Source organism: Loxodonta africana, chromosome 4 (assembly GCF_030014295.1).
Source record: "Loxodonta africana isolate mLoxAfr1 chromosome 4, mLoxAfr1.hap2, whole genome shotgun sequence".
Classification (NCBI taxonomy): Eukaryota; Metazoa; Chordata; class Mammalia; order Proboscidea; family Elephantidae; genus Loxodonta; species Loxodonta africana.
In genome coordinates this window covers 14,500,304-14,514,583 of record NC_087345.1, presented here as the reverse complement: position 1 = coordinate 14,514,583, position 14,280 = coordinate 14,500,304, and the positions used below count along the sequence as shown (strand labels likewise).

At 52.1% G+C, this 14,280-nt stretch overlaps 1 protein-coding gene across 6 annotated transcripts; it reads right to left on the bottom strand.

Annotated features, from left to right (window-relative positions):
* Window positions 1-529: 529 nt before the first annotated feature.
* On the bottom strand, window positions 530-14,069 carry DNAL4 (dynein axonemal light chain 4). Of its 6 annotated transcripts, none has more exons than XM_064283525.1 (6): window positions 13,764-14,069; window positions 5,448-5,653; window positions 4,116-4,317; window positions 3,672-3,755; window positions 2,204-2,302; window positions 530-1,636 (listed from the first exon to the last, which is right to left on the bottom strand). In XM_064283525.1, the coding sequence occupies exons 4-6, from the start codon at window positions 3,744-3,746 to the stop codon at window positions 1,475-1,477; spliced, it is 336 nt and encodes a 111-aa protein (XP_064139595.1). In that variant the 5' UTR covers window positions 3,747-3,755; window positions 4,116-4,317; window positions 5,448-5,653; window positions 13,764-14,069; the 3' UTR covers window positions 530-1,474. The 6 variants fall into 6 exon arrangements, with proteins under 6 accessions (XP_064139595.1, XP_064139593.1, XP_064139592.1 ...); XM_064283523.1 differs by lacking the exon at window positions 4,116-4,317 and adding an exon at window positions 11,086-11,194 and having other exon boundaries at window positions 13,764-14,059; XM_064283522.1 differs by lacking the exon at window positions 4,116-4,317 and having other exon boundaries at window positions 13,764-14,059.
* Window positions 14,070-14,280: the final 211 nt, after the last annotated feature.

The following is a 14,280-nucleotide window of genomic DNA, read 5'->3' as shown; positions in this document are numbered from 1 at the left end:
AGCCCAGGAGTGCCTGGACAGGCTCCTCGGTTAGATCCTGAGACCCCCCGGCCAGGCAGCCAGCCCTGGGGCAGTGACCGCTTGTTCCCTCTCTGCCCCACGGCAGCCGGCTCAGGACCCAGCACACAGCACAACTCACAAGCGCTGGTTAAGCTCACGAATGAGCAGACGCGCCCCGCCATCTCAGCCACACTGGTCTCTGTCTGACCAGTCCTCTCTGCTCGACTCAATGCTGGCCAGCAGCAATGCCGACAGGCCTGGTTACGCTGGACTCTCAGCCTTGGGTGTAGAAGGCACGGCTGGGCTAGGTGCCTCCGGGCTCCCAGGCCTGAGCGTGCTAGGAGGGCATGGGGGAGGCAGGCAGGACAGGCACTCCGCCTTCCAAGCCTGAGACGGGACTCAGGGGCCAGCCCTGAGAGGAAGGGGCTTCGCGGCCCAGCATGTGGCTCCTCGGCGTCCCCAGGCCACTTCTCACCTGGGCATTTACCCCTACCCCTCCCTCAGCCTGGAATGTCCTCTCTCCAGAATAGGAGCCGGCTTCCAGGCACCATGCCAGCCAGGGGCCCACCCTTGCCCCCCAGGCTGGGCTAGGAGTGCAGTGGTTAAGAGCTATGGCTGCTAACCAAAAGGGCGGCAGTCCAAATCTACTAGCTGTTCCTTGGAAACCCTATGGGGCAGTTCTGCTCTGTCCTATAGGGTCGCTATGAGTTGGAATTGACTCGATGGCAACAGATTTGTTTTTTGTTTGTTTTCTTCCCCCAGGATGCCGTTTATCCCGTCACTTTCCATGCCACGTTGAAATGACTGGTTTCAAGTGTCCTCCACAATGGGCTGTAAGCTCCCCGAAAGCAGGACCTCTGGCTTTGTCATCTTTGTAACCGCAGCCCCTAGGATGGGGCCTGCACACAACAGCTGTTGAATAAATGTCAGTTGAACTGAATTGTGAGGGCCTGGAAGCGCCTTCACAGTAGCTCAGTCTGGCCCTGGAAGACATCTAAATCCGTGCCCCCATGACCCCATCCAGTGACATCAGTCCCTAACCTTGCTGTAATGGCGCGAGGGGCAGGCCGGGGCACAGGACTTCCAGCAGCTCTGCTACTAAGCCAGAAGCATTTCTGGGCTCCTGGGACCCACCACAGACAAACCACGTCTCCCCTAACTCCCAAGAGGCTGTACATCAAGGTCAGTTTTTGGTCATTTTAATTGTAAAAACCAAGACATTTATATAAATAAGACCGCTGTGTAAAATATGATCCACCCTTCTATTAAAACCCTTCTCCCTACACTCAAAAAGAAGATAGAAAACCGGGCAGAGATAAGCAGTACAAATTAGCATGCGGTCCCTGATGACAAGTAGCTGGCGGGCCAGGTTCCCTGCTGAGACAGGCCCCGTGGGTGAGTGCACTCCTGGCCTGGCGGCTCACCAGAGGCTCCGTGACGCCTCAAGAAACTACTCCCGACAGTGCCCACACCCTCACCAGTGGTTACCAACTGCACGGGGCACGGCAGTGTGGAGGTTCAAGCGGCCTGGTGGCTGGGAGGGCGGAGACGGCCAGTGGGGAAAGGCTGCTTGGTCCCTCCTGCCAAGCTGGGGCAGATAAGCTGTTGGTCCCATGAGACGCAGCAGTTGTTCGGCCTGGGGTCAAGTTGAAGGAGGTGCTGGGGAGGGGGGGTCGCCACTCTCCAGAAGACAAGGAGAGAAGCTGCCAGAGTCCCTTTAGAGGAGAGGCTCCTTCCGGGGGCCATTTTCATATGGCCACTAAAGACAAGGGACAGCGGACACATTACAGCAGTGCTGGAGATGAAGGGGAGTGGGCTCCTGGCACACCAGGGATAGCTGCCCAGGAGAGGGGGAGCCAGCACGTCCTCCTTTTACCGGGCCACATCCCCCTCCCCGCCAGACAGCCGCTGCTGTGCTCACACCTTGGACTCAGTGAGACGGCTGAGAGCCCGGGATTACCGGTGCCAGCAAATTCACACATTGGGCGTGGCTCAGGAAACTGGGACACAGGACAAAAAGAAAAGCCCCCCACTCTCCTTCACAGAGCCTGGGCCTGCCTGGGGCTGCTCCCCGACCCTGAAGAGTGGCACGCGAAGCCGCTGCTGGGAATGGGGGGCCGAGGTGGGGGAGAGAGTGTCAGGAGCACTTCCAGACACACACGGCCAGGGTCCCTCCGAAGTACAGGTAGAGTAGGTTCTTCACCTCATGCGTGATCTCAAAGCCAAAGCCCTCGCCGATCACCACGTGCCAGGAGGAGCCGAACTTCTTGTCCATCGTCTCTTTGATCATCTTGGCGGCGCTCTGAAATGGGGAGGACAGTCATCAGAGAGCGGAGTTTGGGGAGAGACTGGGCCCAAGTCTGACCACCAGGTCTTGGTGAGAGAGGCCTGCTGACCCATCAGTGCTGTTCTCCTGCCCATGGAACCTTCAGGAAGGGCTTCTACGCAGGTCACCGGCTGCCAGCTACACGGGGCTTGAAAGCTAGGTGTTACCTCAGCAGCCAGGAAAAAACTGACTCAAGTGGCCAAGCAAGCAACTATCTCCAGACAGAGCCCTGGGCTTGGCCGCTTCCTGGCCACTTTCTGTGTCAGTACCAATTTCCTCATCTGTAACCTGGAGCAGCGGGCACAGGCTGTTCTCAGGCTATGTGACATGACACATGGGAGAGCATTTTGCAGACAGTAAAGGCTCATTATCGTCACTGTGAGGTGTCAGGTTCAATCATCAGTGAAGAGGAAAGGCTTTCTCCCGCTCTCCCTAATGAGTTCCATGGGTTCCAGGAAGCCAGGCTGGGCTGTGTTCCCTCAGCCACAACCACAGCCCACCTCTTTCTGGGCTTGCTCTTTCAGGAAGCTGTCCCCCCCGTGAAGAAAGAGGTCTGGGGGAGGGCAGAGGAACCTCTTTGTGGGGTGAGCCCTGTGCTCGGGCACTTGATGTGTGCCATCTGTACCCACTTCCATGGGCTCACCTGGTGCTGGGCCGAGGGGAGCATGTGGTCACCTTGTCTTGGTGAGTCATCCTCACCACCGGCCCAGGAAGGACAGCACCACACACCCCCACTGTACAGACCAGGAGGCTGGGGCGCAGAGGTGGGAAATGGCTTTCCAAGGTTAGAGCCAGGAAGGGCTGGAGGAAAGATGTGAACTTAGGCCCGGCTGGCCCCGCGCCTGGGCTCTCATGGGACCTGTCTCCTCACCCACCACCATGACCCTGACTTCCTTCTCATTCCCCACCAGACTTATGAATGACATTCTTGTGTGGATGCCTACTGTCCGTTGCCCCAACATCTAGAGCAGTGCTTGGCAGAGATGGTGCTTAACAAGCTAGCTGTTGGATAGATGAATGGATGTATGAATAAATGCCTAGGCGGGCCTCTGCTCACCATGGGGATGGAGTCGAGGGGAAAGGGGCCCCATCAGCAGCCCCCCTGAGATGGGGACACGGGCAGGGGTGCTACAGAGACCTGGCTCTTCGCCCTCTCCAGCTGGGCATGACCATCAATGTAGGAGTCAGCATCAGCCTCTTCCCTCAGCGGCCCTTCCCCAGACCAAGGAAGGCCCTCACCTAGTCCCAGCAGGCCTCTCTGGAGCTAGCTGCAGAGACGGGGCCACTCTATTCATCCCCAGGGGTCACCAAATGTACGAGGGGCTGCCTGCACTGATGGCAATACCTCGTTGTTGTTGGAGAATTTCTCACAGGCTGTGACACATAGCTCCATGGTCTCCACTCGCATCTCCTCTGGCATGTCCGAGTGCTAGAGACAGGGCAGGGGTGACAAACAGAGAGAGGCTTAGCCGTGGCCCGGCCTCCCTGGCTGGCCTCCCTGTCCCAAGTTTAAGGCATGGACACTGGGTGGCTGCACAGCCCTGGGCAGAGCTTGCTGCCTTCATCCAGAAGTGACCTGTCCCCTGACTAAGAGAATGCAGCTGGGGCCAAGGGGCATGGAGGCAAACCAAGCCACGTAAGCTTTCAAGTCCGGGCCCTCTACAAGGGCGCAACGCAACTGGTCTCATCAGCACCACAACAGACATGGGAAAGCAGGCCATCCCAGGCATGGAGAGATGCTGCCTATAGAAACGGGCCACAGCAGCCTCAGAGGCAGCTGACTTCGTACCAGAAGCCTGGAGGAACAGGGTGGCCACTCCAAGGTCGTCTGGTTTTCCTCGTGTCTCTCTGGCTGCTCCTCCTCAAGTCTCTTCTGCTGGGTCCTCCTCCTCCCAACTACTCAAGGGCCCTGGCCCCGTCTCCGGCCTCTCCTCTTCTCCAGCTAGCTTACTCTCTAGGCAGCCTCATCCTGTTCCATGGCTCTCTGTCTTCTATGTGAGAAATTTCCACATTGTTATGTCCACCTCTAATATCTAATGTGGGCTCTGGACTCATAGGCCCAACTGCCTACTCAATACCCCCACTTAGATGTCTAAACAACCCCACAACTTAGATGTCTAAAAAAACCCCATGAGCCTACTCTTCCTGCACCTTCCCTCTCTCAGTAGCTGGTGCCATTTTTCTCTCCTGTTGTTCAGGAAAAGACAAACCTGAGGAGTCATCCTTGGCTCTCGTTCCCTCACGTCCCACCTGTGATCCATCAGTGAGTCCCATTAGCTCTCCTGTCAAGATCTGTCTTGAGTCTGTGTCTCGCCACCTCCACTGCTGGGACCTGGACCCAGCACCCTCACCTCCCTCTGGGCCTCTATAGTAGCGTCCTCACTGGCCTCCCCACTTCTACTCTGGTACCCTAAAATCCATTCTCCTTCCAACACCTAGAGTGATCTTTTAAAACTGTAAAACAAATCACATCACTCCTCTGCTTAAAACCCTCCACTGGCTCCCCTTTGAACTCAGGACAGACGCACAGTCCTCACCACGGCCTGCCGGGCCTGTGAGGTCTAGTCTCCGTCACTCTGACCCCTCACAGTCCTGCCACCCCTCTCATCACTTGGTCCCGGGTACACCAGTTTTTCTGTTCCTCTAAAATGCTTAGCACATTTCCACCTCAGGCCCTCGGTGCCGGTTATTTTCCTGGCTTAAACTATTCTGCCCCAGAACTTTGCAAGCTTTCCTTCTGACTTTATTCAGGTCTCTGATCAGAGAACCCTTTCCAGAAGCTAACCCCTTACACCTGCTCTGTTTCTGTACAGCCTTTACTGCCTGAACCATGTTCTTTAAATGCTTCTTTCCTGTGGGTCAGGCCTTTGTCTGTCGTGTTCACAGCTACGTCTACAGGGCCTAGAGCGGTGCCCAATATACAGTAGGTGGCCTAAGCACATACTTGTCGAATGAATGAATGAATGAAAGAATGAATCACTGTTGAATCCCAGAGCTCTAGATCCCAGGTGGCAGAGCTCCGAGCTTCCTCCTACTGCTGTCTGAGGGGTGAGCTCCAGCCACCTCTCCAGGGCTGTGTGGGCCTGCTGGCCGCCTGCCTCGCTCTCTCCCCGGGGCTTACCCTGACCAGAGGGAAGGTCTGCAGGCGCTTATAATCAGCATCGTCTTTCTTCCCTTCAGGTTCTCCCATGGTCCTCCCACCACGGCCACCAGAGGAGACAGTGGCTCTCAGGAGGTGCTGAGACTGCCAATCAAGACACAGCCGGGAGAGTCAGGAAGCAGGCCTGCCAACTTGTGGGAGCAGAAAATGTCTTTCCCCAAGGGGTGCTGTAGAAAACAGGAAAAACCAGGAAAAGAGAGTTGGCTTTGAAACTGTACATCACAAATTAGAAATGTCTCAGTAACGGCTTGACACCTCCCTGTCTTAACTCCTCCACATCCTTTTCCAAATGGCCAGCAAGTCTGCCGAGGAGGATGAGTCAACTTAAGATGCTGGGACCTGGCTGAGAACACACTGGTACGCTGCTCCAAGCCCACACTGTCATTACCAAGACAAATACTGTGGGCCAGGGCTGAAGCAGGCTGAGAGGGGCACTGGGCAGCCACGAACGAGTGCAGCGGTCCTGCTTGCCCACAGACACAGCCCTGACTCCCCAGCAGAGGTGGTCAGTCAGTTAAAGGCCCAGGTCACCACGGACAATCCCAGGCTTGTTGGCAAGTGAGTGCCCCCTCTGCAGGTCCCGGATCAGCAGGAGGAACCGGAAGCTCCGTGCCCTCCCCGGCACACCGGGCTTCCCAGCTCTTTCTGCCCACACCCTCTTGGGCCACCTGTCCTGCTGGCTGGCCGGGCATTAGGAGTGGACACTACGCTGGCTCTCCTGCTCACCGGCAGTGTGGCCTTGGGCCTGAGATTCCTCATCGGTGACACCTATATCATGGGCTGTTAGGAGAATTAGAGGAGACAACGTATGGAAGGTAAATGACACAGTGCCAGGCACGTAGTAGGCACTCATAAGGTGGTGTTCCCTCCCTCTGGCTCCTGGGTGAATCAAATGAGAGACCGAATGCACGAGATGTGACTGGGAAGCTCCGAGGCCTGGTGCCTGTGTGGGGCTGGTTTAACCCAGTCATCTGGCAACAGACAGGGCTTTTCCTTGGGAGACCGGCCTGGATCTGAGTGACTGGGAGCACTGCTGGAAACCCCGGTGCTTCCCCCTCTATAAACGCATCCTATAATTCAACGGGCTTTTTATCTCCAAAGAAAGACTGATGTAATAGTAGACAAATCACCTTGTTAAACCCTTTCAAACAATCCATACTGGGCAGTCACATATGGTTCTAGCACTACTCATGTTTCCAAATAAACGTACTTTCACTGCGTAGCCACCGAGCCACAAGGACGCACAGCACGGTACCTAACAGGCAGGTAACGACAGGTAACATCTCTTAGGTTTCCTATGTGCCAGCCACTGTCCGAGGGGCTTTGTGTGCCTGTCCTCAGTTCAGTGTTGCAGCAGCCCTGTGAGCTCAGCCCCGTGTGAATGCGGCACACAGTACTCCGTCGGTGGCTTGAGGTCACTCAGCCAGTGAGCGGCAGAGCAAGGCTTTCAACGCAGGCACCGTCTCCGGCTTGGGCACTCTAAGCCACTACTCCAAACGGCCTCCTCACAGCCCGACACGCAGCGGGCACTCACAAAACGTTTGTGGAACTCACCCTCGTGGGACTTGTGGGATCCCAGCCGGGAGATTTGTCTTTATCTTCCCTTTCAGTATCTACCATTCTAATGCTAACTTGACCCTTACTTGGCCAAGTGTTGAGCTTGCTGGGCTGTGCTCTCAATTTCAACTCTCTCCGATGCTTCAGGAGCCACCCCATTTGGCTGGCTCCCTTGAACAGAGCTGGAAGCCTGGCACCGACTCCACCACCCCAGGACACTGGTATTTACTGATCTCCCAGCAGACAGACGGCTCCATCTCATCAGTTCTGGGCATTTGTACCACTCAGATACCAGCAGCTTTGTTTGTTCCTACATATAAACTGGCAAATTACTAGGCAAAGGCTCGCTGTACTTTCTGCTCGTGTTTCTTATTTCACAAAATCTAGTGAATCATTTTGTCTTTTTTGTTCATTAATGTTCAGGCCCATCTCCAGTACCGCCCTGTCCGCCTAGCTTCAGCAGTGGCCAATTTGTCTCCGCCTCCTCATTAATCACGATGTGACAGAAGGTGGCAGCTACACTGGTGACAAGAGAGTAAGGGCTTGATGGTTTCCTTTCCAACATTTTCAAGTGAGAACAATTTAAAATGCTGAAGGAGCTGCTTAGGCATCTTCCACCTAAACCTTTCAGTTCCTCTCAATTCAACTCAACTCAAACTCGGGGCCTACAAAGTGCTAGCAGGTGGGAGCCCCGAGGGGAATCTGGAGACCAATCCTATACCGCCTGTCCTTAGGTCAGGGTCTCTGATGGCTTCAATAGACAGAATCCGGATGCAACGCCCCAAGACCTCAGAGTCCTTAGCAAAGCCCATCCTTCAGGGCAAAGGGGAAAAGGCCACTGGGACGATGGTCAGGGAAGCGTCTCGGAAAAGTAGAGAACGCTGAAGGATCATGAGCCACAGTATCTAGGTTTAAATGCCATTTCTTTCACAGAAACTAATTCTGTGTTGACCTCCTGCTTTGTAACCTTGGGCAGGGAATTTAATGTGAGCCTCGGTCTCTTCCTCTGTAAGATGGGCTATTAAATCTCATCTTCTCATTCTCAGAAAACTGTTGCAAGGGCCAAGTACGTGCACACGAGCATTTTGAAAATGGACAGCTCTCTGCTTCTGTTTTTTCTAATCTGCCATCGGGTCAGCTCCGGCTCATGGCGACCTCGTGTGTGTCAGAGAACTGTGCTCCACAGGGTTTTCAAGGGCTGATTTTTGCAAGTCCATATATCACCAGACCTTTCTTCTGAGGTGCCTCTGGGTGAACTCAAACTTCCAACCTCTCAGTTAGCAGTCAGACATGTTAACCATTTACCATGGTTACCACCAGGGACTCTGCTTTCTACTACCATCCTGTTACTGGCCAAGACTTTGTCAACATTATTTAATCACATTATTAAGGACATGATTGCAAATGGCTTTTCCTAATCACTACATCTACTTTTGGGGATTCAAAAGGGATGACACTTACAGATAAAAGAAAAAAAAAAAGGGAACAGTTATAGATGATGTGTCTCCAAATACAGAACGGTAGGAGAATTTTTTATGATGCTCTATCATTATCATTATAGTACAGCTATAGTTATTCAGCCACGATGAAAAGTCCTGGGAGAGGGATGCTACCAAAAATAGCCGAAGCAGAGGTTTTAACAACCTTATCAATCTTCCATGCAAATGAATGTGTGCCTGAAAGCTCCAGGCCAGAAAAAAGTCGGTCAGACCTCGGAGAGCCTTTTAATCATGGAAGTGTGCCCATGGCTGGGGTCCTTGAATCTGCCTGGGTCTGGAGCACGACCCCGTCCTATCTGGGCCGTCCTCACACTCGAACTCGGGGGCAGCCTTGCTCTCACTCTCCATCTGTCCTTTATTCTCCTCCTCACCCAAAGGCCCCTCTGCATGCTTTCCACAGCTTTGCCCGCATCCAATGTGAGGCTTCTCCTAGGCAACAGGAGGCATAGCACCAGGCTCTTTATCTCATAGCCTGCTGAAGCCAGTGTCCCTTGTCCCTCTGTCTCCTGTTCTTTGTGGCACTGACCTCCCACAATTATTTTGCTTCTGAGGCATTTGGGAAGAATCCTGGAGAAGGCTAAGGTATGCGAGGACGGGAAAATGAATGAATTGTGGAAAATAAGGCCAGGAGTGTCTGCTGGCTAACTAGGGAGAATCCAGTCACTCAATGCTTGAATTACTCTTGGCCCTTGGACTACAGCTCGCCACCCTTTATCAGTTGCCACACCTCTGTAAGACCAGAGAACACGCTCGGAGCCAAGCATAGAGGTTCTGAGTTCACGTCTGTGTGCTGTCTCAGACATGTGCTTACTTCTCTAAGCCTCTGTTTTCTCTTCTGGAAACTGGGAATAAGAAGAGCCTCTACCTCGCAGGGTTGCTGGAAGGCTGATAGGAGGCAATGCAAGCAAAGAGCCAGGCAGAGTTTCCACACAGAAGAAGCAGTTGGCAAATGTCAGCTCCTGTGACTGGAAGTGGGACTCTGAGGTCCTTCATCATATACCAACTGAACATCTAAAAATTTGGCCAAACAAACTGATATGACCAAGTCGCCACTGGGTGCAAACAACCATGTTACTAACTGAAGAAGGAAGAGTCACAAGGAAATTCTGTCAAACACAGTGTTGGCTGGGGGCCAGGGTGGCAGTGCTGCGGTTACACTCTGCTTTCCTACTTGTCCTTTCAGCATCAGAACAACCCTGTGAAGGATGTATCTGCTTCCAGTTCTCAGACAAGGCACCTGAGGCTCAGAGAGGTTCTGTGGCTGGCCCAAGGTCACACAGCCAGCAATGGCAGAGCCAGCATCCGAATCCAGATCTCTTTGGTCTGGCTCTACTGTCCATGCTTTCTCCCTTGTCACCGGCAAGTAGGAGAAAAAGGTTAACACGAATAACATCAACGCTCAGCATCCACCAGTCCGGCTGTCTGCCCAGCGCACCTCCTGCTGCAGCCCTCTCGGGAATATACACTGCGCACCTTGGCCAGGCTCCTGCCTCTTCCTGACATGTCCACCCTCTGCCTTCTGGCAAAGAAATAAACAACAAGCCAGCACTAAGATGAGAGGAAAGGGAAAGAAGGACTTGGAGACATCCATCCAAGATGTTAGCAGTGAGGTCAGGAAACCACGCCCCAGACCAGGTTTTTCAGAGGCCTGGGTTTCTTAGACCAGTTGAAATGGGGGAGCAAACACAGGTATGCTGATTTTTAATTTTGCTAAGAATATTAAAAAACCTCAGCATCTACTAAAGAAAGAAAACTTTAACAGTAAGGAGATAATCGCAGAATAAAGGACAGCCCTTCCCAAGAAAAGACAGTTACCTTTCAGACACTCACACAAAGGCTTTTCTCACTGTTATTTTTTCACATTTTACTGAGGACCAGTGAAAACGTTTGATGTACCTTAGACCACAAGAGAGAAAAGAGAAAGAGTGCAAGAGAGAGAGAAAACCCCCCCATAACTATCCATCTCTGCTGAATACCTAGTTTGAGTCCACTATTCTCACATTTTCTTTATGTATAACACCGTATGACAAACGACAATGATGTAAATAGGACACCCTCATGGATGTACTCAAATCTGGATGAAATCCCAAACATTTCTGTCAGGACACAAAGCATAACAAAGAGTCATAACCATCACAGCTATTCGCTCGCCATGAGTCACAGCTGCTTACTACTGACAGTGGGTGACACAGCTCCTTCTCCCCACCCCCTTCTTTCCCACTCAGGAGAACAGATTTGAATGTGAGGGACTGAGAGTCCTAGGAATAAACTTGAATTCGCACTGATTTATTTTAAAAAAATCATTCACAATTGCTAATTCTGGTGACACCTCACCGATCACGACTTAGCCATGTGTTGTGCACCCAGACAAGTGCCTGACTGAGGGCCTGCATCTAGTCTCCTCTGGACCCCCCAGGGCACAAAGCCCAGTGTCTGGCATATGGCAGAAGCCCAACAAATATTTAAATTGTCATTAACTTATATTTGTCCCCTGGGAACGGAGAGGATCTACCAAGTCCATTCGATATTTACTGAACACTTACCTTAAGCCAGGCGCCAGGAGGAGCGGTTTACCTATAGGATCTCATTTGTTCTTCCCAGTAATGCTGCTGGGCAGGCACTATTATCCCTCTGTTACTGAGGACCTCCCGGCTGAGAAAAGAAAAGCGACTTTCCACCCAGCTCGTAAGAAGAGGAGCCAGGGTTCAATCCCAGTATATATGACTTCAAAGATTATGCTTTTCCAGCTACTCCACTATAGGCAACAGAGAGTTCCTGACTTTAAGGAACTTATATGGTAGACCAACACACACACACGCACACACAACACTAACTGGTTCATGGCAGAAAGTGTGAAGTGCCACGATACAGAGACATATGAAAGAACAGAATTCTAGAGGGGGCTAAGTTGGGGGAGGGGGGAGAGGAAGGAAAGGAGAGCAATTTGAGCGGGAATCCTGACAGTTGGGTGAGGTGAGGAAGACCTTCCAGGTAGACAGATGAACGTTTTGTCTCTTACTACAATGCTAGTAAGGCAGAAAGCTCGAAGCATTTTCTGGGAAAGTCCAACAGTCCAATTTGAGTAGAGGATAGAATTTGGGAAAGGAGGAGGGAGAAATAAGGCTGGGGTGTGGAAGTGTTGAAGGGCCCTAATAACCAGGCTTAAGACGTGTGGATATTGGAGGGGGGGATGGGAAACCCTTTGGAGATCTCTTGGTAGTTGGCGACACAGTCGTGTTTTAGGGCAATTATTCTGGTGCGGTGGGCTGATAGGAGAGACTGGATGTACAGATACCAGTTAAGAAGGTATGGTAACAAGTCTTTACTGCCCAGGGATAGGTATTAAAGACTTGAACCAGAGTGTCAGCTTCAGGAATGGAGGATGTGAGGTTCTCACGGAGGCAGCATCTACACAACTTAGCAACTGCCCCAGTGGGATGGGCATGGCAGAGGGATGGATGATGCCTGTCTTAGTTATCGAGTGCTGCTATAACAGAAATACCACAAGTGGATGGCTTTAACAAACAGAGATTTATTCTCTCACAGTCTAGGAGGCTAAAGTCCGAATTCAGGGCGCCAGCTCCGGGAAAAGTCTTTCTCTCTCTGTCGACTCTGGGGGAAGGTCCTTGTCATCAATCTTCCCCTGGTCTAGGAGCTTCTCAGTGCAGGGACCTTAGGTCCAAAGGATGGGTGCTCCTGGCTCTTCTTGCTTGGTGGTAATGAGGTTCCCCTGTCTCTCTGGGCGCTTCTCTCTTTTATATCTCTAAAGAGTTTGACTCAAGATACAACCTAATCTTGTAGATTGAGTCTTGCCTCATTAACATAACTGCCTCTAATCCTGCCTCATTAACATCATAGAGGTAGGATTTACAAAACAAACAACAAAAACCAAACCCATTGTTCTCCAGTCTATTCAGTCTCATATGGCCTCTATAGGACAGAGTAGAACTGCCCCACATGGTTACCAAGGGGCAGCTGGTGGATTTGAACTGCCAACATTTTGGTTAGCAGTCAAGCTCTTAACCATCACATCAGATGACAAAATGGTGGAGGTAGACAATCACACAATATTGGAATCATGGCCTACCCCAGTTGACACACATTTTGCGGGGAGACATAATTCAGTCCGTAACAATGCCACAGGATGGTGTCTCTGGTAGAGACAAGGAAGCCAGCCAGGTGGGTAGGCCAGTTCGATTTTACAACTACTGAGTTTAAGTTGTTGATAAGATATGCAAATGGTATGTCTAGTCAGGAGTAAGAAATCACCAAACCATGGATTATCAGCCGTAAAAGGGAGGCCAACTAGTCCAACCACTACATCAATATATCAATCTCTATCCTCCCCCGCCAAAAAAAATCCCTAACCAAGGAAGCCCAGGAGAAAGATCAGGGCTGGAGATGCAGATTTGAGGGTCAGCTGGGAAGATGACAGTTGATGCTAAGGGGGTTGGTAGTGCCTCCTAGGGAGGAAAAATGTGGGACAAAGGAAAGAAACCAACAAACCTACCAAGCAGCTACACTGGACTGAACTCTCTATTTCTCAATTCATATTATCCTCAGAACTTTCAAAGGAGGTGCGTGGTAGTATTCTGATTTTATATATGTATAGACTAGAGCCTAGGGAGGTTAGGTAACTTGCCTAGGGTCCTGCAACCGGGAATCCAAGCTAGGTTTGCCAAGCTCTTTTCACTCCAGCGCCACCTCCCTTGAGGAAGCCTATAGCTGGATCAAAGAATCAAAACATCCTAGAATGTCCGAGTTGCAGGCCCTTAGAAATCATTCGACCCAACTTCTTGTTTACAGATAGGGCAACTGAGGCCTAAAAAGATGAAATGACCAGTCTGGAATCTCAGTACGTCGTCAACTCCCGAAGCCAAACGGTCTGGGCCGAGGCGACGGCGACCACCGGCCCACCTGCAGGGAGCATGGGGGGGGGGTGATCCCGCGAAAAGAGGGGGGATCACGGTGCGGGGGGGGGCGCGAAGCCGGACGGGGCCTCGGGGCCTCGGGGCCAGAGGCTTGCAGAGTTGCGATTCCGAATCTCTCACTACCGAGCTCGCAGGTCCCCAGAGGGGGAGAGGGGGCTGGGGCAGGGCAGGCAGGAGACCGAGGAAGGGCCTCAGCGGAGGGCGAGGCCCCGCCTGCTCCGCGTTGTCTCTCGCCCTCCCTCCGGGCCGGCCCTCCCCGCCCGGCTGCCCGCCGCGCCCCGGGGCCTCACCTGCTCCCGCGGGGGCCGGAGCCGGGGCCGCAGCCAGCGCACCCCCGCCAGGGTTGTCAAGGAGCGCAACAAGAGTGTCTTAGCAACCAGAAAGGAAGTCCTGCCCCCTTACCGGACATTGATGGGAACTGCACTTTTTACTGGTGGAAACAAGTGTCAATCAGTATCGACGGGTTCTACGACACAGTGTGCATACATGGGCGTGGCTTATACTCTAGGGAGGCGGAGCCTCACTTATAGTCGTCTTAAGTGTGCCCGAGGAGGCAGGGTTGTACGGAAGTTCCCATTTTTAGAGAAACAATCTTCTAAAAACAGTATTGCTTTGAGAGTTTCTTTAAGTCATTTGAAATAAAAAAAGGCAGTTTTTTGGTGTCGTGACATTGAGCTGCTACCTTATTAGTGTCTCAAAAGCATAATAATAACCAGCATTTTTGTAAGACTTTATTATTAGCATCTAACCACAATACTTTTGTTCACCACAATACTTTTAGGTAATGGTATTCCTAACCACATTTCA